This window comes from Apteryx mantelli, chromosome 9 (assembly GCF_036417845.1).
Source record: "Apteryx mantelli isolate bAptMan1 chromosome 9, bAptMan1.hap1, whole genome shotgun sequence".
Classification (NCBI taxonomy): Eukaryota; Metazoa; Chordata; class Aves; order Apterygiformes; family Apterygidae; genus Apteryx; species Apteryx mantelli.
The window spans coordinates 28,340,550-28,362,155 of NC_089986.1; the positions used below are offsets into that span (position 1 = coordinate 28,340,550).

General features: G+C 51.4%; 1 protein-coding gene across 3 annotated transcripts in view; it reads right to left on the bottom strand.

Moving 5' to 3' along the window:
* Nucleotides 1–18,026, bottom strand: part of INPP5D (inositol polyphosphate-5-phosphatase D) — a 53,717-nt gene extending 35,691 nt beyond the window's left edge. For all 3 annotated transcript variants that reach the window (XM_067302019.1, XM_067302017.1, XM_067302016.1), the window contains exons 1-2: nucleotides 17,841–18,026; nucleotides 12,764–12,827 (exon numbers count right to left, since the gene is read on the bottom strand). In XM_067302019.1, coding sequence (XP_067158120.1) covers nucleotides 12,764–12,827; nucleotides 17,841–17,974 — 198 coding nt within the window. In that variant the 5' untranslated portion in view covers nucleotides 17,975–18,026. The remainder of the gene's footprint in view (nucleotides 1–12,763; nucleotides 12,828–17,840) is intronic.
* Nucleotides 18,027–21,606: the final 3,580 nt, after the last annotated feature.

Genomic DNA, 21,606 nt, shown 5'->3' on the forward strand with positions numbered 1-21,606 from the left:
GACTTTTCCGCTGCCTGATCCCACCCCGGCTTCGTTCCGCCAGCCGGGAGGTTGGCCGTGTTCACGGGTAGGAAGTGCTCCCATGGCAGAACTGGGACACTTGCAAATTAAAATAGTCTGCTGAAGAGAAGTTACATTTATAGGAGTTTCAGTAGGGTACGTCTGGCTTCCAAATTATTATCTTAAGTTCCCTGTAAAAATTCTGCATCTTAAAGAAAAGCAACTATTAGGAGATCCGGAAAGTGAAGGACCTATAGAAGTCTTCCGAGCTGGTGTTCTCCCCCACAAAATATAGACAAAAGTCCCAAACATAATGTGCTCAGATCCTATTTAAGGACCCCAGTCTACTCCAGCACTGTGCAAGTCCCACAAAAGTGTGCTAACTGCTAAACACATAACTAATACTGTTAGATACAAGCGAGGAAGAACACCAAGTATTTACAGAAAGCGCCGACACCATTTACTTGAGGTAGTCCTCCACGCTAAATAAAGCATTCAAACTCCAGCCATCAAAATGTTTTAACCACACCACATATTATGATCCAACTCATAGCACCAACAGAAACCTACTGAACAACCAACCCTCTCAGCAGTTCTGTCTTATAATAAATAGGATTTACAGCAACAGCGAGCAACCAGCAGTGTGGTTCCATGGCAGAGCAGGAGGGACTGGTGTTAAATTTAGCTGCAGGCTGCAAGTCAGATGAGTTGGTGATGAATGAGCAAGGACTGCAAAGCCATGGGGAACTGATGCAATTTTTTTAGCACTTCTGTAGCGTGTGGGTAGAATTTAAGCAAAAGTTTTGGAGCGCACTACTTCTGGCAACTTCTGTAATTTTATCCCAAGTCCTGTGCTTTTTGGTTTTCCACTTTAAAGCTTCAGCTCTTGGAGTCAAATGAAAATTTCCATTTTCATTTCTTCAGAAAGTATCTAGCTCTAGTGGCTACTGAGAGAAACTTGAACATGTGGGTCCTCAAGGGCCAGCAAGGCAAAGAGAGCACATGTAACGCTCCCGCGCTACATTTCTGGGGGTGTCCTCTAACCTGTGCAGGCAGAAAGTGGAGGATCCATAATCGGCTCCCTGTTTTCCCTACCCATCTTCTGTGCTGAATGGATCCCATATATGCACAAAGCAATTATGTAAAATATCCAGCAGAAGAGAGAAAATACAACATTAACAAAGTCATATTTGCTGAATATATACTACTGAAGGAAGCAATTTGGGCAGATCGTGCACGTAAAGCAGCTGCATTCACCATGTTCAGACACACTGCACGACTCTCTGGGACTGTGTAGTTAAACACCATACAGTAATGCACAGATAAGGGTGAGCACCTTGGTGTTACGATTTCCTGCCTTTGGGCTGCAAAATTTCTTAATCTGCAAGCTTCAGCAACCGTTTTCTATTTTTACTACACTCTGGGTGACCACTTGTACTTTATTTCAAGGGACCATCCCTTATTTCATTCATTTATTGCATGAGTAAGACGAAGCCTTCCTTAACTGATTAAACCTTTGCAGAGCCACACTGAGCTGTAAGGGCTAATGGAACAGCTATAGAATCCAGAAAAAACACCGGCATTTAACAAAACTAAGCACAAAGCTGAAAACGAACAAAATAAATCCTTCAAACCCTCTGCTTTTGTGTTCTCCCCTGAACTGCACCCTCTGAAACGGAAATAGTGGATGTGGCTTTAAGTCTGAAACGTTGCCTGCTAAAATAGGACGCAGCCCCGGGTTTCTGGTTTTGCATGTGCAAGGATGTGGCGTGCAATGAAGACAAACCTCTGGAAAAGCTCCCTAGCGCCTCTGCGAACAGCCGGGCCTTGCTGCATGCGGGCTCTGGCGTGTTTGATCACAAAAAGCACTGAATAGGGAGGAGGACTTCTCAGCAACACAGGTCACTACGTCCCCGTCACGTTTCAGAGTGTGAGGGCTAATGCAGAGTTGCCTGGAAATTTTAGCTCAGGCTCAGCAGCCTGCTAACACAGGACAACGCCAGCCTGCAGAGCACTGCGCGATCCTTTGCCCGTAGGGTTTGCTCAGCTTTGCTGGCTGCTGCTGTCTTTTGAAAGATTGCAAAAGGAGAGCTTTAACGCCCTTGGATGCAACTAGGAGTGAACTGAGATCTTCAGAGAAAAATTGAGACGGAAAACTGTCTCGGATCTTACACATTGAGACAAATGCTTGAAGACCGAAGAAACTGGGCAGCGGGGCAAAGACGTGGGAGCAGCTGAAAGCTGTGCCGGCCCGTCATGCTCTCCGAGGGACTTTGCAATGCCTGCCTTCGCGCTGCCTTTCCTGACGGCTCTTTCATTTCCCCAAACCACTCTGTGCCTTGAAGTCAGGCCCTGCGCACTTTGCATTCGTGCAGCAGCCTGAAAACTAAAGGACTCTACATTTCTTTAAACAGAAATAAGCTCGGTAACCAAAGGGTAGGTCGGAGAGCAGTTTACCTGAAACAAGGACCAAGAACATGCTGCTATTTAAAGGCGATTACATCTTCATATCTTTCAAGGGTTAAACAGCGGTAGCAAGCTGCAGCACACGTGGGGTCTGTGGGCCCAGTTCTCTACGGCTGCAGAGCAGATCGAGCGATCAGGACCCAAGCGGAGTCTAAAAGTGCCACCCGTGAGCCGCGTGAGCTGCCTCCGCCCGGCGGGGAGAGACCCCGCGACGGCACAGTTCACCAGCAAGCCCAGATACGACTGCAAAAGTGAGAGGGCATCACCTCTTCGGCAACAACAGCTCCAGCACAGCTCCTCAGAACAGAACGCAAAGTATTTTTTTCTTTAAAGAAAAAGGCCGGGGGAAACTGCAAAACGCCACAGAACAGCTACAGCAACAGCGTTGCGCCACGTTATTACCCACTGCCATTATACGGAGCCAATTCCATAGCAACTTTTTTTCCACGGCTCGTCCCTATCTTACCTGATCTGTTGGGGAAGGACAAAAGCCTCATATATCACCAGCAATATATTAGCGTCTCTCGCACTGAGAAAGCAATCCCAGACTTGCCTGAAAATGAGTATTTTGCTCTGCGACCCATCATGCCTCAAAACACAGAAGCAACGAAACGTTTCAAATTACCACCCAGCTGGAAGGGGACTAATCTGCTGCCTCCCCGAGGACGTGAAAGCCTGTTATGAAACTTCAGCAGATTTCTTTGGAAATATAAACAGGATAAAACAATCAAACGCTTTAACCTGTAACTATGAGCCCGATAACGTTAAAGCTAAGATCCGTCAAATCAATGAAAAATGAGAATGTTTTCTGTCAATAACGCAAGCTGCATAAGTTTGCAATTACTTTTCCTCCTCTGCCAGGCGAGTTTTAGAATTACAGGAAATTTTACATTCTGTTAGTCCTGGAGATGTCGAGGTGTGTCCCACGATACGGGCGACACATATTCCTGATATGAAAAATCTATAAAAAACAAACCAAAAAAAAAAAAAAAAAACCCTCCAAAACACCCCAAACCAAACCGAACCCCCCTCTTATGAACCCCAGTCCACCAGCAGAGGTTACCGTCCCCTTCCTTTAGAAGGACCACTCGCTTTGGGACGGAAGCCTCGGCGGGGCTGGGGCACAGCAGCGCTCCCCAGCGCGCCCCTGCTGCTCCCCCCCGTGATCGCCACGCGGATGGCCGTCTCGCAGCCCTGCATCTGCTGCGTCTGAACACGGTCTGCAGCTAAGGTGCTTTTTCATGTGTTCAGTGAGGACTGCCCGTTTGCAGTTTTCCCTTGTTTAAGCGTGATGAAGGCCTTCAAGTAACAGATTATTTATATTACTTTCAAAAATCTGTTAAGGGTTTTTTTTTAAGGTACAGTTTTAAAATTAGAACAATCTGCTCCTGTGTGTGTAGTTGGTGACATAGCACATTTATTGGTGGGCAAACTGTAACAAAAATCGATGACAATTTTTGGCATTAAATGAAGCTAAATTTTATCTGAAAACATATCCAGATAAAATGGAAAAGGATTGCATGTCATGGTATGCGTTAGCTTTCAAATACCTGACTTCACTTCTTGATGCTCACAAAAAAAATCTTTAACCTGAATTACACCATCTTCTCCGAACCTTTTTTGATATTTTCAGGAAACTAGAAGCATTCTGGAAGGGTTGAAACTAGACAAAAGCTGGATATGGATTGTTTGTACGAGGAATTTTGTATACGGAGAGATTCAGTGGCAGGAATGTGCATGTTTCAGGAAGCGCCTAGTGTTCTATCATTAAATGCTGCTTCTTTCAGTTTTTTAAAACCTGTGAAATGTATTATGTTTATTCCTACCTCAGATGCGACAGCGGAAAGAACATTTTCCTTGTATAAACAGATTTGGATAGATTACAGAAACATAAAGTTCACAGAGTCTGCTCAGCCCTGACTGCAAATTAATTTCAGCCCTGCACGTAAAGAGTGTTGAGAGCTTTACAAATTGATTTAAAACACCATTAAAACATATTGAAAAAACTTGAAATTGGAAGAGCTGCTATCTACAGGAATAAAAGAAAGCTTAACGTGATTTGATTATATATTTGAGAGCGCTAGAAATGCGTTTCCCTAACCACGTTTCAAGACATTGTTCTGAAATCAATTCCGTTCCTAGCATTAAAATTGTCTTCAAATTTACTGTTGTCCGGACCACAAAATCCCTCATTCCCACGGTGTGCTGCGACTCTGCGCGCTCACGAGCTCTCGACGCTTCTGCAGAGGGTTCCCCAGCTCCAGAATTTTGTGGGCATCCCTCACTTTTGCCCGAACACGAGGCCGCTCCTCCTGGCTCCCTCCACCCCCTTGGCGACCCTCCTCTCTGCTCCCTCCGAAATGCTCCCTCCAAGCCCCCCGTGTCCCCGTCCTTTGCGCAAAACTTCCCTTCCCTTCCCCTTCCCCGCGGCAATACGGGTGCCGATCGTGCCCCGACAGTCCCCCGGGGACGTCGGCGCGCCGTGGGCGGCTGCCGGCTGGCGCGTCCCAGCCCCACCGGCGAAGCACAGCACATCGGGATTGCAACGGAGCATCGAAGGACAAGACGGCTACAGCGCTGCCTCTCTCCGCGAGCGGCTCCCAAGCGACGTGGCGCTGGCCGTGCCGCGCAGCCCCGACGCCGGCGACAGCCGCGGGGCCGCCGGGAGCCCGCCACCCGCCTGCGCTCGCGCCCTCGCGGGCGACGCCGGCGGCAGGATACCGTGCCGGATAAGGCTCCTGCGTCGAGCTCCACCCTGCGGGACGCAAAACCAGAAACCAGAGCACGTTTCCCCCAGAGGCAGGGACAACCCTCGCCTGGTGCCTCCTGCCCGACCCCGCACACGGCGGGTCTGGTCCTTCCGACGTAGTTAGCCAGTCCCCACGCTGCCAGTGCACAAATCCAGCTGTTCTGCCCAGAACGTGCTCCTAGAGGTGGGCTGCAGAGGGAGGCTTCCAGCAGGAAACCCCATGCGTGGTATTTATTGGCTCTCGTACCTCCTGGGAGCCAGTGCTGCAAGCACACTGGTAACCTTACAGTGTCGGTTGATACAGTGAGTCACGGCTGCTGGCCTGCTTTCTGACTGCTCGCACAGCACCAGTTGTTTCCTGTTGCACACAGCCTCGTATCAGACTAGAAAAAACATCACCAGAAAAAAAAAAAAAAAGCTAGATGTTCACTTGATACCAAGCAGTACTTCCAGGGCATCCATAATTTTCACTGAGTAAGTAGGATCAGACCCTCCCTTTGCAACAAATGGTAAATATAAATAATTCTAAAAAATCCCTTGCAGCAATGGTGGGTTTCAGCACAAACACAAAGCGCTCACAGAAACGACAATCTGGCCCTAGAGCTGCAAAATGAACGTCTCCCACATTTACCCGTGGAGCAAAGTGCAGGAAGACGCATGCAAACTGCGTCTTTCTATCATGGAGTCAGGCAGCTGGGATCGCGCAGGAAGCTGAAGCGGAGAGAAAAAGACAGGCAGTAACTTTAAGAACAGTAATGTTTTCCATACCATAATATGGTTTCTTAGGCGGCGTGAGAAGAAGGCAGCTTTCTGTGATTCCTTCTCACAACAGGGTGTCCCATGGAAATTGCCAAGCCCTGGAGCTGGGCAGTTTGGCCCCAAGCAAAAAAAGTTTATAAAGAAAAAAAAGGAGGAGACTTGAGCATGTACCATGCAAAGCATGGTCTTCGTGGTCTTCACTGCGCTCTGAAGTGGAGGATACCTGCGCCTGGTTCAGCTTCTGGATCCCAAAATGGAAATGCTGCATGACCGAGCTAAAGCATCAGAGCATGGCCATGGGAAGCACTGGGGGGCTGGGCAGAACTTCCTAAAATTTGGAGAGAGCCAGAGGCCAGACTGTGCCACACAAGCAGGGGTGTGCAGGGCGGATAGAGCACACGAGCTGTCCGGCGCACTGAGCTTCCAAAGCCTGCCCTGCGTTGCCCCAGGTTCACAAGGAGGCTTCACCTTTAGCGACCAGTTCAGAGCTGCCCCCATAACCACCAGGTTGGCTCTCTCCAGGGGCTTTACCACGGGCATCTTTGGTGACAGACCCATTTTTGCAGTGCTGCCATACGTCCACCAGAATATCTCCCCCGCTCCTCAGTCAAGTAAGGGCTTGATCCTGCAAGCCCGACCTGTGCAGTGTTATCTGATAGACTGTGAGCATAAACTGAGATGCGATCTAGCTGCCACTGAGCAATGATTGATTGCACAGCAGCTAGATTGCTGAACAGCCATCAGATAACACTAGTTGTGAACCCTTATTTGAGATGAACCAGAACCTAGCGAGCTCAAACTCCTCAGGTTAAGAGCAATCCCCGCACTATCCTGTACCCGTCCATTTTCCCTGACCAGCCAGCTCCAGCATCTTCTCCCTTCTCGACACCTTTCAAGCATCCTCAGTGGGTGCTGTTTATAGGGATCTTTGCAAATTTATCCCAGTCCTCAGCGGACCTAGCTCTCTCCTCACTCAGGAGGCAGGTTATATTCTTCACGGTGACCTTTTGAAATTACAGTACACAAAGGCAACACAGGGTAAAGCATTAGGCAAAGGCGGCACCACAGGTTTGGTTTTCAATAGCAGCTTTTGACCGCAGCACCCACTCACGCTGAACAGGCGTGAGCTGCGATGGGAATCTCCTTTTCTAACTTCAGCCTGCCAAGACGGTGGCATCGAGTCTAAGGGGTTCTCCAGGTTCCTTGGTCGATGGAGAGAGACAGGACCTGCCAAGGGCAATTCAGCCCACTCAGGTCAGAAACCTATTTCTTCACTGCTGACTACCGAGGTACAACTCAGCTTTGACCAGATGTGACAGTTTTCACTACGCAGCTAAGATTAGGAGACACAAATACCAGTGCGAGTGCTATTGCTTGGAGTACACGGTGATATCCCTGACAACCGTCAGGCAAGACCCCCCAAAGGAAGGATGGGCTGAAAGCTAAGCTAAGACTTGCCTGGGACTTGGCAGACCCATGTCCAAGGCACCAAATATCGCACCTATCTGATCTTGGCAAAGTTAATGAGATGTTATCTTGGGACAGCTATTTCAAATAATTTTTGGTAACCAAATCCTCCTTCATACACTGGGACTCAGTTCCCCGTTTGTAAAGTGGGAACAAGAGCGCTTCCCGTCCTTGAGGAGACGCTACCATCACAAGAGACTCAGCCTGTGCAGGGTGAGGAGCGTATCAACGCCTCGGACAGATGTATAACCGAGGCACTTTAAGGGGCAGTGCGGGGAAGTTTTGCCTTCTGTGAATCTGGGTGGCAAGAACTGGCCATAGATGCCTGGCTTAGAAAGACGGTCATGTTACGTGCTTAATTTGACCTTGTGGTTCCCAAGGACTCCTTGGCTGCCCCAACCCTCTTTGCGCAATCACCGTCACGCTCATCCAGTTCCCAAACTTTCACCAAGTCTGCACTAATTACGCCTCCCCACTGGAGCACGGGAACATCACACTCGTTTCTACGGAGAAGAGAGTGGAAGCAGCCCAGCTGTGGCTTGCCGCAGACAGGCAGGTAGCAGCCAGGCTGAGAGGGGAGCAGCCGATTTCCAGCCTTACCCAGGAGCAGCCGGTCCCCAGCCCAGTGGCCCTGCTCCTGGGCTGTGTCGTTGCTGTACGGCTTTTGCTCTCCTCCTGTCTCAGCCCACAGTGTTTTATTACAGCGAGAGACTGCAGGCTAACAGAGATATCTTGATGACTAATTTTTCTCAACCTAAGGACAAAGTTCTCTATTTGCTGTAACAGACCCTGCGTTTCAAGTGCTTCTGGTTACTCCTCCCCCCTTCCTTAAATACGTTTTCATCAGCAGGATGTGAGTTTGATTCATCCAAGCCATGGATCTGTTTGCCTATGTTCTGAAGTCTCCGGTAGTGGAAGAACAAAATTCAGCAGTCTCAGAAGAGAAGGGGAAAAGAAGAGATACTTGTATTAAAAAAAGATGTCTATGACTGTAAGAACTACGGACTGGTATGTTTTGGGGTGAACCTCATATTTGCCCAGTTTGATTCCAGATACGGCAGGCAAGAAGGGTTGCAGCCCGGCTATGCTGACCACTGCACAGCTACTGCGGATGCAGAAACCCAGCGGCTGACCATGTGGCATGCCACAAAATGCTGGAGGGACGTATGCAAATAACTTTTTCTTCAGTCTGAATGCAAAAATATTCACCTCTCCTACTACCACCTGGCCACCTGTGCTGAAACAGTTAATTTAACCATGCAAAAAATGGCATGAAGTGAGTAAATATTCCACCAGTGCCAGGCCAGGCTCTCATTAGAAAAGGAAAAGGAAACCTACCCCCAATACTCAGAAAATGTAAACCAGCTTACAGCTTTGAAGGTGAAAAAGCTCGACAGAGCGGCAGAGGGAGAACTGCCATTCGGTGTCACGGGTGCTGTGTAGCTGTGATATTACACATTTTCTGAACCTGCTGCCATCACACAAAAAAAGTCTGACACACAACAGCCCTGATCTGGGCAGGAAGACAACTTTGTTCGCTTCAGGAAGGAACGCTGCGCAGGCCAAAAAAAGCGTCAGATCAGGGCCCAAATTTGAAACTAATGTAGGCTAATCTCAGGATTTAGTACTGCGCCTCTCCTATGTCTTTTTTTTTTTTTTTTTTTTTAAGCCAGAAATGAGAAGCGTCTACTGGTAGCTCTATTAATTTAACAGCTGTACTAACTCCACTGGATGAGCAGACTCTTTCCTTCCTAGTGGATTTTTTTAACAGTCAAACCCCTTCCTATTCAACCACTTTTACAGCCTTGCACAGGAGAAGTGTTCTTTTCAAAATCTGATTTTCTAATACACATGAAGTAGTTTTTGTTTTATCCAAAGGTCAACAGACAGGTGTCCAAAAATGTCTGGCCCAGCTGGAGCAAGGTACCAAGAAGAGCAGCCAACGACGTGCAGCTGTTTTGCTCGAAGCCTCAATTACAGCTCTCGCTGTGTCTCTCTCTTGCTGGAAGGAGCCAGCCCCCTTCTGCCCCTCCCAGAGACCTGGAACAGCGCGGAGCAAAACGGGAGCTGCCCTGTCTTCAAAGCGTGAATTAACAGTACACTTTATTTAGCCTGCTCCTGATACGCAGCCTATAACTCCTGGCAACCCCGAGGTACAAAGGTCCCTCTGCATCCTGCAAGGTGGCTGCTAGAGAAATCCCTTGCAATCGGACCACGGCTCCCTAGAGAACCTCATAAACTAGTTGGGGTGTACCTCTAGTGAATCGTCCTTCCTTAGGAAATCCAGTGGATTTCAAAAGATTACATTCAGAAAGATCCCCTGGAGTCCTAATATCACAGTGTGGCCTCAGTGGCAGAAATCTCTACGAAGAGCCGGGAGGTGAGGAGGAGGAGGAGGAGATGTGTGTGGTGGGCAGAGCCCGAGCACACCGACAGCAGTTTGAGTCCCCGGACTGCACTCCAATTGCTTCGCTTTCAGCGGCAGGAGAATGAGATCATGCTCTCTGCTTGTTCGAAAGCACTGACCCGGTGTTAGGGCTGCCCACTGCAAGAGCAGGGAGAAGGACTGATCTGTCCCGGCTGTGGCTCTTTGATCTGCGGGCAAATGGAATGGGTGTGCATAGAAAGCCCTTTGCCACAGCAGAAACAACTGCAGAGCTGGTACCCGCTGCTCGAGTGAAGGGAAGGAAACTCACATCTTCCCAAAACTACATGCCAAATCTGCACCACACCTTCGCTGGCTGCCCCGGGAGCAGCCTGCAGCCCAGCGCGCTCCGGAGAGCTGACTGTGCTCAGACGCATTGCCCTGAAGTCAGCTTTCAAACCCGCTTGTAGCCTGTGACGTCTGCGCCCTTCTAGCAAAGACTGCAGGCCAGGCTGCCTGCTCGGCATCGCGCCCGTGACGGGGCGGCGGGGCGGCTGGGGACCACGGGGGTGCTCAGGGCTCGCCCAGACTGCTGGGACCCATCCGGGCACGCGACACGTGCGGCAGAGCCTGGAGCGCAGGCCACGCTTCTCCGCTTGTGTCCCAGCTGCTCTGCCCCAAGTCCGGCTTCTGGGAGCTCTCCAGAGGGTTTGCAGGGGGGACAGTAGGATCTGGCCTTGGGGCTACTCTCAGTAGTCTTAGTAAATAGAACAGACTACAGAGAGACCTCTCGGGGAGGGTGACGCTATCAGGCTGTGCAGGTGTAGTGGTGTTGTGTGCACTACGCGAAGGCTGGACTGTGCCTATATGTATATGTGTGTGTGTATTACGTTCTCGCGGCATCGTGTCCCACTGCAGGGAACTGCGAGGACTTCTGGAGGCCTAGGAAGGGCTGTTATGTTTGGGCCAGCGCTGAGCCATCCGGACCGATGACACACAGCTGGGGATGGGTTCTGGCTGGTGGGTGAGCACAGGCTCCCTACTGGGTCTGCAAAGTCTGTAGCCGAGTCTGCAGGTAAACTCTGGCCTTCCCTTTTGTATGATCATCTCTGTGCTTGTTTCCTAAAAGACAAAGCAGCTGCCAAACTCATAGCCAAACCCATCTGGAGTTAGGGCTCCACAAGTTCGTTTCCTCATCACAGCGCCAGCGCAAAGAGCAAGGACACGATTAGCAGGGTCTGGCTCCCATCCTGGCTCTGTTGGGAAGCTGCGGGGACTTGGTAGTTGCACCCATTCCCTCGGCCTCAGGTCTCTCCAATGCTCTCCCTGACTCGGGTCTTTCACTTGTGAGCTTTCCAGCCCAATACGACCCTAATCTCAGCAGTTACTTAAAAGTACTGTAAATACCAAAAAACACTACATCGCCTTCCAGACACCTGTCTTACCATCACAACACATCATCACACCAGCACAATATGCCAAAACACGTTATTTGGGACAACAAGGGATACACCAGATGATGGGGAAAAAATCAACCACTACTGCTAAAAGCTTGCAGCGCATGGTGTGGAGATGTTTGGCCGGCCCTGCGCGGAGCCAGGTCAGAACGACAGGGGTTATTTGCTCCAGCTCAGTGCTGGCCCCAAGCTAGCAGTCTACAGAGCCAGCTCTGGTTCCACTCCGTGGCGTTGCCTGGTGCTCTGGGAGGAGGATTAGTGGTGGTGGTGTGCTACACTAATGCATACAGACCCAGGTCAAGTCTGGCATCGTGTCCCGCTGCCGGTTCCTCCTCGGAAACAGAAGTGGTGTGGCGAGCGAGGCACAGCTATCTGAACGGCTCAGGGAAACCAGCTGCAGCTGGCCAGGCCAACTGGGATGCCACGCCGATGCTGGCGGCTGGGCCCCGGGCACACAGGCCCCTGGAGCGCAGCGCTGAGAGCCTGCAATTGGCCTCGCTGGCAATACAGCTGTATTTTGTGCAAAACTGCATCAGAGCAGGGCTCCCAGGGATGGCCAGGGCCAAAGCTGGCTCTCTAGGGAGCCGGGCTGGGTGTCTGCACCCAGGACACACAATCCACAATTCTTATCAACAGCCCATGGCTGAAAGAAAGCTGCCAGCACTCAACCAGCCTCACTAATCTGATCACTCTAATTTCAGATACGCGGTCTCTTTGGCGCAGATCTCAGAGAAAAATTGATGCCCCTGGAGCATATAAAGAATACACAAATGACATGATGTATGTGAGCTCTGCATATGAGATACGCATGGAGTCAGTAGAAATTGCTGTTTCTCGTGTGGGAAGCTGCTTGTTGATGGACTAGGAAAGGATGACTGCAAGTCCTCTCTGAATTGCTGCACTGGCCGTGCTAACAGGGTGGGTGGGCTACAGCCCCCACTGCTCCCTAATAAATCCATGCCCACTTGTAGGAGTTGTAAGAGAGTTGCAATGTCTGCCCCCCAAAATTTCATGATCTAGATTGAGGAGACAAGGGCTGAGCAAGGGCACGGAAAGGGGAAGTGGCTTGTTCCGGATCCCATAGCGGAACAGGAATAAAAAGAAGGTCTGAAACTCCTTCTCTCAATCCTGGAGCCTCCAGGATCCTGCGACCACAATTCACTTTGCCTTCTCTGGGTGTAGGTAAATCGTGCCATGATTGGGGTTGAAAATATCTGCAAGCACTGATAAAAAGCTGACTTAAAGGTATTCCCTGGGCTGAGGCTCTCAGTTACATATAAAACGTGGCAGTGCCTCTGAATTGAAGGCAGACAAATTAAGGGGTGTGCTGAGGCAGGGGGCTCCAGCACTGGCCTGGAGACAAGCGCTGTGCTGGCTGGGTGCACTGGTTGAATTCCGCATACCTTCGTCTCCTAGTGTTAGTTTCAGCTATTTGAAAAAAGGCAGCGAGCAATCTCAAGTGCATTTCTGCGGGACCGAATGGGTTGCAGCGTGGCTTACCTGGACAATTAGCTTATTTTCTTTATCGGGCAGAATCCGATAGGTGTAAACGCAGTTCCGGAAGCTGGAACAGATCAGAAAAAGGTGGTTAAGACCATCTCCAGAAGGGAATTGCATGATGACACCCCTGCCTGTGAGAGAAGGTAGTGGAAGACCCCTAGACAGATGGATGGGTTCATGCACAAGGGTTTAAACATTTCTTTCCATTTCGCTGGTGTCTGTCAGCTAACACAAACCTGAAGTGTTCACGGTCACTGAGAAATGTTTGCAGATGTCACTGCAAAAAGTGATACCAGAATCAGCCTCAGAGTGAGTTATTCAACTCTTCTTCTGGCCGGAAGGAAAGAAAACACCAAATGGCTCTAGCTGTCAGTAGAGTGGGCGTCTCAGGAAGGAATGAAAAAGCAGAATTTCAAAAGACACTGGGCCAAAATCAGCAATGAATGAGTAAATCGAAGGGCTAGTAGATGCATTGACTTGTACTGGAAAAAACAAATAATAGATTTCAGCTAAATCACAATAATACACTTGACTGTTAGGCACACTTTCATGCACAAGATCTAAACAGCAGGCATAAATTAAAACCGACCGCACTATCCTGGTGCAGATGCACACGGTATATGTGTGTCTGTAGATCAGCCATAAGTAACATTTTGTCCCAGTTAAATGCAATCAGACTCTTATTCAAGGGAGGTGGGAGGGTGACTTTTGCCCAGTGAAGAGCCCCATTAACATGCAGCAGCCCAAGGGCAAGGAAGGGAAGCCTGAGCGGTGCAGTAATGTGCTGAGCACGACCTTCCTCAGCAGCTGCTGAGCTTTGTGGAACTTGCCCAAGAAGTGCTGGCTGAAAAAATGCATTTTTACGTTTTTCCCCAGTGAACAACAGATTGATCAAACCTCTCAAGTCACCTGCAAAGCACTCTGTTAAAGCACTCTTGGCGATACGGCTTTAAGCCAAGAAACGACGCTGGTGTCGACCCCTTCCTCTCAAAGCAAAAACTGGAATCCAGTCTCAGAGCTTCCCTGACTGCAGCAGGAGCCCTGCACTACCTGTGGGATTGCCATGAAACGCGCGCCAAGGTCAGCCCTCCCGCCGGGGAGAAATAAAACACCCTGGTCTCTTTTGTGATCATGCTGTGAGTCTGTTCATCACAAGCCCTTCTGGATCGCACATACCAGGCAGGAGATCTGAGGTAACCTTACCCGGGGAGTCACAAAGAGCAATTGGAAACGAAAGGAGATTACTCATACATCATAGCTGAGTTTTTCCAAGGTTGTCTGGAGGATTTTGTCATACATCCGTATGAACCTCAGTCTTTCTGATGACATTAACGCAAAGGGCTCAGAAGAATTACAACCACTCCCAGACCTCAGTACCACCTCGGTAACTGATCCAGGACCATTCCATACGCACCTATTCACGCATGTGCGGAGCTGCTACTGCAAGACAGCCAGAGATGAGAGTCACGGGCCTGATCTCGAACCCTGTATGGCCACAGAGCTGCTAATTTCACTGAGTCGAGGGCAACCACCGCCAGATGAGGATATGCCCCGAGGAAGGGTATAGGTTTTGTTTTTATCTGTCAGCGCAGTTCTCTTACACCATTTCCTCCTGCTGATATGCAAACAGAGCCGAGCAGAACTGCTCATGCAGCTGACGGGAGAAAACTGGTGTGTGCGCGCGGAGATTATGAAACTGATAAACAAACCAGCTCGGTGGCTCTTGCGTCACGGGAGGACCCTCCAGGCACCTTCGCAGCGAGTCCCCTTCGCTCAGGCCTTGCCAGGCAGCTGTCGTAGCACCCGTAAGCAGGTTTGAGCCGAGGACGGGCAAGACCAATGGAAGAGCAGGCGAGGAAGGGCTGCTGGGCGAGACGGGAGCAGGGACGGGCGCCTTGCAGGATCCTCTTTAGCAGTCCCCTCGCGCCGGTGCATGTGGGTGGCGAGGGCTGTGGCTCTCACTCCGTTTCTGCCCTTAGGCTTTCTCTCCTCAGCATTTTGCCTGTCCCAATTACAGTCACATTCCAGGTCCTCCCTAAAAACTGGGTGCTGAGTTCACAAATGCAGAACCTTCATTCAGCCGGGCTGTGTGGGGGGCAAATACAACAGCTGCCTCACTTTAAACACGTCCCCAATTACTTTCTCCTGTCCCTGTCCTCTAAGCCAACAGAGGAGGAAGGGGGACGAGCTCTGGATTTTCTCTTCTCCTCTTGCAGGGTACGTACGGTCGTGCCCCGGTGATGATGATGCAACGTGCAATGGGAGCGCCTGGAAGTCCTAACCACAGACGGGACTGCCACACTGGGCTGCGTAAGGGCACGTTAGCGGGGCCTTCCCCGTCCCCCCCCGGGGGCTGGGAATGGCCGCTCACAGGAGGCGCCCTCCGAGAGGGACCTCAAAGCTGTGGCCGGCCTTGCACCGCTGTTCATCCTGCAGGCCTTCACGCAGGAGCCACCAGCAGAAGATCCCGTGGAGGAGTGACACCGCTTCAGGCGCAGCATTTTGCAAAAGCCAGGCGGACTCTTTTTGACCTGAGGATCCAGGTGTTCCTCCCCAGGTGAGTTTGAGGGCCCGTTTCTAGCCCATAAACCAGCAAATCAAGCGGTCGAGGCACAGAAAAAGGAGGAGGAAAATGACACTGCTCCTTGCCTTTTATGGGGCAGTATGGCCAGCAGGGCAGAGGCCAGCCGTGCTGGGGGAGGAGCGTCCCCTCCGCACTCGCTGGCTGTTGCAGTGCCCTGCTAAGCCAAATGCTGCTGCTCTAAGTTTTAGAAAAAGAGGGGAGGCACCAGTAAAATGCCCTGCAAATGCACCTTCCTTGCCTGTCTATGTTTATACAAATCCTACTTTCCTAAAATGGCTCTGCAGGAAAATCTATATTTCATTCTATAATATAAAAATGTTAATAATAAGCCCTTCTGCTGGATTTAGACTGATCTGCTTGATAATTATTAGAGCTTTGTAGAAAATGACACTTCCTTTTCAGAGCAAATTTCATGGTATTTTGTTTTCCTCCTCTACGCACATATTTACTCCGTTTCAGTACAATCCTGGTCTGTGAAACAGCCTTTTGCAGTCAGGCTTTCAATTCCCCTCTCTCTTTCTTGCATTCGCTGTCTCCAGCCAGCCCGTTTTTCAAAAAGAAGTGACTGAAGAGCTCAGACTTCAAACAGCTTCCAGTCGATAACGGGGCTGAAACGGATACGTCTCTGAGGAAGACTTCGGCTCCGGCAAAGCTGCGCATTTTGTCAAGGTGACGTTCAGAGGGAAAGACTTATTCACCGCCTTTAACCCTTGCTCTTCGCAGGCTGGCTGTAAAGCAGCACAGGCGGAGAGCTGGCTGTGTACTTCGACACGAGTTTGGGTGACTTTTCTCGGCCTGCAATTCACGCCAGGGCTTCCCGCCGCAGTTCCTGCCCCTCTTGGCTGGCAAGGCTGGGTGCTCCCGACTTCTTTAATTAAACCATTCATGGAAGCCACTTCAGAATGGATTTAAGAACACGACCTTTGGCTCCCGGCTCAGAAAATCCTGGTCATGATATTGTTTCTATTTCCTGATCCCATGTCTCCCAAGTCACAAAAGGCTTTCAAAGCTGGCTGCATAAACATTTACAATGGAAAAACTTATGCAAATACGTGTTAGTAGACATTTTTACAGCACTTTCCCTTTCTACAAAATCCCCGCTGTCGCCCCATTAAAATATTTTATCTGTGTACCTGCTGGCTAAAAGGCAAATCAAAGGGGTTGTACAAGAAGCACTCGGTGGAAGCCGCAGTCTTTATTCCAGTAAAGCGTTCCCCAATCGGCAATGTGGACACGAAGCCTATGCAACACGACTGCCCCCCCTTCCTCCCGCCTGCCCTGGCTACTCGTTTGCAGCCGCCCTTCTTCGCTGCTCCCTCCGGAAGGACCAAACTCCTCCCTTGCGCACGTTACTACAAGCACCTGCACAAGCGGGCGCGGAGGCTCTCGCCACCCTGCGGACGCCCCCGGGCCCAGCCGCCGAGCCCGTGCAGCGCGACGCCCGGCTCCGCGGGGCAGCTGGCCAGCCCACGCTCTTCTGCATGAGACGTGCCCTCTGCAGCAGGCTCTGCTGTCACCAGAAGCCTGACCTCAGCGGTGAGCAGTGAGGCCAGAGTTAGAAACGGCAGCAGCACCTTCGCCACCGCGAGAAATACGCTTCCAGAAAGAAGCGACACTGAGAAACCTGCCTGTAATCGCAGTGGAGGCGTGAAATACATTTCATTAATCTGCTGCACCCCGGCAGCAGACGGAATCAGACAGGCGGAGCAGGGTCCCACCGAGGCTCTCCTGACCTCTTCCGAGGGGACGGGGACCGTGTTATCTCTCTGCAATCCAAAGCCAAGTGCCTCAAACTTCACCTCAGCTGCTGGCTTCAGTCTCCCCTGGCCCCGGCCGCTCCTGCCTCCGGGAATCACACCTGCTCCTCGCAAACCCAGGCCTGGAGGCCCTGCTCCCCGTGCCCAGCCCCAGCCCCAGCCCCGAACCGGGGGCCAGGGCTGCCAGCTTGTCCCTCCTCTCCATCTCCTGCCTGACAGTATTTCCCCCGCGAGCCACATCAGTGGGGCAGGTGGAATCACCGTCGCACCAGGCCAGGGACTACTGCAAGCCCCTCGTGGGGTGGGACACGGCGCTGTACAGGCTGGTGGGCCACACGCACGCCGAACCGGAGCGAGAAAGTGCCTGGGAAGGTACCAAGCTCAGCACTTTGGTTGTTAGAAGCAAATAGCCAAGCTGCTAACAGGCTCACAGAGGTCAAGAGCTTATTTTCTCTCCCCCTCTCTCTGAGCGCAACAACAGTATCTTGGATCATCGTCTCCTTCAGAAGCAGGGGCGAGACTGGGGTGGTTTATTCTATTACAGCAGTAAATACATGGGCCTGCTCCCAACCCTACCGTACGCTGTGGCCCAGCCGGCGTGCGCCGATGCGGGCTGCACCTCGCCGGTGGGCGCCGCGGCGCTTTGCTCCGCACCGGAGAGGACCTGGGGGCAGCTCCCCGCACGAGCGGGGACAAAAGCGTCCGCGTGAAGCGCCGGGGTGAAAGCTGTACTTACAGCACGCAGAGCGCGTACGCCGAAGCAATCGACTCACTGGCCCGCACAAGGAAGCTGCCATCCTTGCCTACTTTGGAGAGCAGGTCCTCGGCCCTGGAGCGAGTAATGTTGCCGTGGTACCAGCACTGATCCATCGCTGGCGCCGGAGGAGACCTGAGTGCCAGTACAGGAGCTGCCAGAGCTGCCTGTGTGTCTGTGTGTAATGATCGAGCAGCTTCAGCTCACCAGCTTCCTGTTTCAATAGTACAGAGAGGGAAAGGAAACTCAGCCGCGGACAACTTCCTCAACTCAAGCAGCTCGCAGAGCGAGCGTGACATGTTTCTGCAGCCCCCGCTCTCCCTCTTCGTGCTGCAAGCGAAGTGAGCAGCAAGCCCTGCTTCCCTGCCTTTCCCTCCACCTTCCCGGCCTGACACCGCAGCAGAAGTCCCGGCTGGGGATCTGGTCTGCTCCCCGGCTGATTCAGTCCCACAGCCTTTGGTGGCCTCCTCTCCCATTTGCGATCTGTCACCAGACCCTTTGCGTTTCCACCTTTTTTCTGTCCGTCTTTCCTGCCCACTGCAGGTCTCCAGGGGGAATAAATAAATCCCACTCTGATCAGAAACACCCTGCGCATTAGGATCCTCAGCACCGACTGCCCCGTTCCTGCCTCGTGCAGTCCTCACATACAGCTAGGTGTGAGGAGGGGGCTTGAACGAACTGAATAAAACTACCGCCGTACGTTTCCATGCACGGGAACAGGCTCAGAGGCTGATTTGTCTGGGAGTTTGTGACCAAAGCTCCCTGACAGTTACTGTTAGGTGGATTTGAAAGTCTTTCCTAGTCTAAATCCCCAACGGCGGGACGGAGCAGAGTCACTCTGGCAGCCTGCGTCACAGAGGGGAGAACTGGGGACTTTCGCTTCCCTTTTCTTCGTCTCTACATCTGCCCCTCGCCCGTGCTCCCTGCGGCATGCGCAGCGCTGCGTCGCCAAGGCCGCGCGGCGACGGCGGGCTTGCAGCCGGCGGGACGCCGCTACGGGGCACTGCCCGCACGGCCCGCGTGGGTGCCTCTCCGGGGCCTCCAACCACGGCGCGTTTGAGGGAAGCGCCTCTTCACAGCCACAGCTGAGCTGTGAGCAAAGGCAGCTGCCAGGCGGTGACTCTGCCGGGGACTCTGAGCACCGAGGGAGAGTCCCCAGGCAATGCAGACGCTTCTAGCCCCAGGCAAACCTCACCTCCCAGGGCCTGGGGAAGTGCTGCGGCAGTGGTGGTGCGTGGGTCACACCGGGGACAGCGGACTGCTGCCCCCCTGCAGCAAGGCAGGTGAGAGCAGCCTCAAAGCGGACGGGGAGAGCCTGGAACTTGGGATGGAGAGGTTGCACAAACCAGTACAGACCAGCGTTCATCCCCGTCTGCCTTCCCGGTGCTTTCAGTTGTCCAAACACCTGCTCTGCAGCGTCCAGTTTAATTTCTGCTGCTGAGATTAAACTGCGGGCACCAGCATGACTGCAGAGTTCAGAATGCAAAATTGTGGGACCACTGTCGGACCCCGCTGAGTGGGCAGAGCTGCCACGTGCAAGGCTTCCTGTCCATGCCGAGCAAGCACTGTCTGCAGGCCAAAATTAGCTCAGCTGGACCTGCACTAGAGCTTCACTCAGATCCACGCAGGGCTTTGGGAACCAAACTCCCATTGATTTAGGTGCCTAAATAGGAGTCAGATGCTGAAAGCCATGACAGAGCTCCACATGGACAGTAGCTGTAAGCTCTTGTAAGCTATGGCACAGTTGCAAATCCTATTCTCCACTGGGAAGAGTGCCTGGATGTGGCGAGGGGATTGTGTACCCACTTTGACAGCTTTGCCCTGCTGCAGTGTGCTGCTAACCTCACCTGTGACGTCTGACGCTTGCAGCGTAGCTGCAGCAGGAAGCAGAGCAGCTCTGAACGTCAAAGCACTGCTTGACCTCACATCACTCTCCATCTCTCCATGCAGCGGAGCCATATGTGGATGCAGAACGAACGGAGCTGCTGCACAAGGTAAGTACTGCTGGAATGAAACTGTCTTCGGAGAGCTTCTGCTGAGCTACAGCAAATTAACATAGGGTAGCAGAGGGGTACGAGCCTTGTTCAGACAGCTGAAAGACTGATTAGCTGGATGTTTAACACCTAACTCCTACCCATCCCTCCACAGGCTTCAGCATTTAGCAAGCTACTGCTATTTCCTTCAAATGTGCGAATCCTGTGCCCAGCGGCACAGAACTCCTCAACTTGGAGATATAAACAAGGGGACAGGATCCAGACGTGTGATGATTGTGGCACTAAGATGCACAGGTTGGTTTCTGCATGGATTTCTTGGTCCTAAAAGAAAGCGCAGTACAGCTCCAGGTGCTCGAAAGATGAATCCCAAAGCACTAATATAAACATCTGAGTGATCTCTAATGGCTCACACACAGCACCGCCTGAAAAGGAAATGGCTTCTGTTTTACTTCTCATGGAGCTAGCACGTGAAGTCTGCGACGCTGGGGAAAGACTGATCCCTTCATGGTCCTGAGCCATCTGCAGCCTGATTCCCAAAGCATAGCATGTACCTTACTCGGTCCTGCATGGAGACAAGAGGCTCTTCTCCAGCGGATACTTACACCACTCATTTTCTTTCCATCTGTGCCTGTGTCGGAGAAGGCCGGGGAGTAGATCTGAGAAAGAAGATATTAAGGGGGTTTTCTGGAGGGGAGCTACAACATTTGCCACAGAGGGGGAGTGCAGTTACCTGTGCCCTCAGTTACACACCAGGTGATACGGTGTAGACACTACAGATGTAGTGAGCACAACCCTAGGTTTCCACAAGGAAGAGGATATGCTTAGAATAGCATATACTGACATCCCACAGTTGGGACAAAGCACTGCGTAAGGGCTCCCCTCATAAAACAGAAGAATAATAGGTAAACCTGTCAGACAAATCCCAAGTAGACTCAACAGACTCTATTAGATAACCGTAGCAGCAGCAATATTTCAATTTACTTGAAAGAATGAGGCCACAGACAAAGAACTGGGACACATTTCAATGTTGGATAATCAAAAATTGCAGCCCTGGCAGCCTGTGGACAAATCAAACATTATTTTTCTCTGTGTTGGGATGTTAGTCTAAGTTGTCTCTAAGACATTGCAGTAAACATTTTTTATCTGAACTGGGTTTGCTACAGATGTCTAGGTAGTATTGTACCAGCTGGCTGTGAATTCACCAGCCTGCCAAGGGCCAGCAGATACATACTGTCGGCAGCATTGCTCAAGATGCACCAGGGTCACCCCAAACCCCACCGCACATCCAGCCTGCACAGCGTATCAGCAAGAGCACTGCCGGGCTCGGCCAGATGAAGAGTGCTCTAAGAGGCATTTTCACGTCATGAAACAGAAGTATGCCTGACAAGGGAAGTTAAATCTACAGGACAGCACTTAGCTATGCTGGAGTCTAAATATAGCATTCCCTCATCAGGCATCAGTAACAGGCTATTGGCCACAAAAGCGTATTTAGACTCTGGCCTACATCAGAAGAGCAGATGAATAATACCCACAAAGTACTGGTTAGTGAGTGAGCTGCTCGGTGCTTTGCAGCTGCTCCAGCCCAGCGTGTTACTGACCTGCTGCTTGGGAAAGGCTTGGCAAATTACAGCCGTAGTTGTGCGGGCTGTAGGATCGCTTCGCTCCCTTCGTACGGCAGCTCCAGGTGCCCTGCAACAAACCTAGATGAGCGAGAAAAAATCAGGGACCCTCCTCCTTCATCAACAGAGCAAACA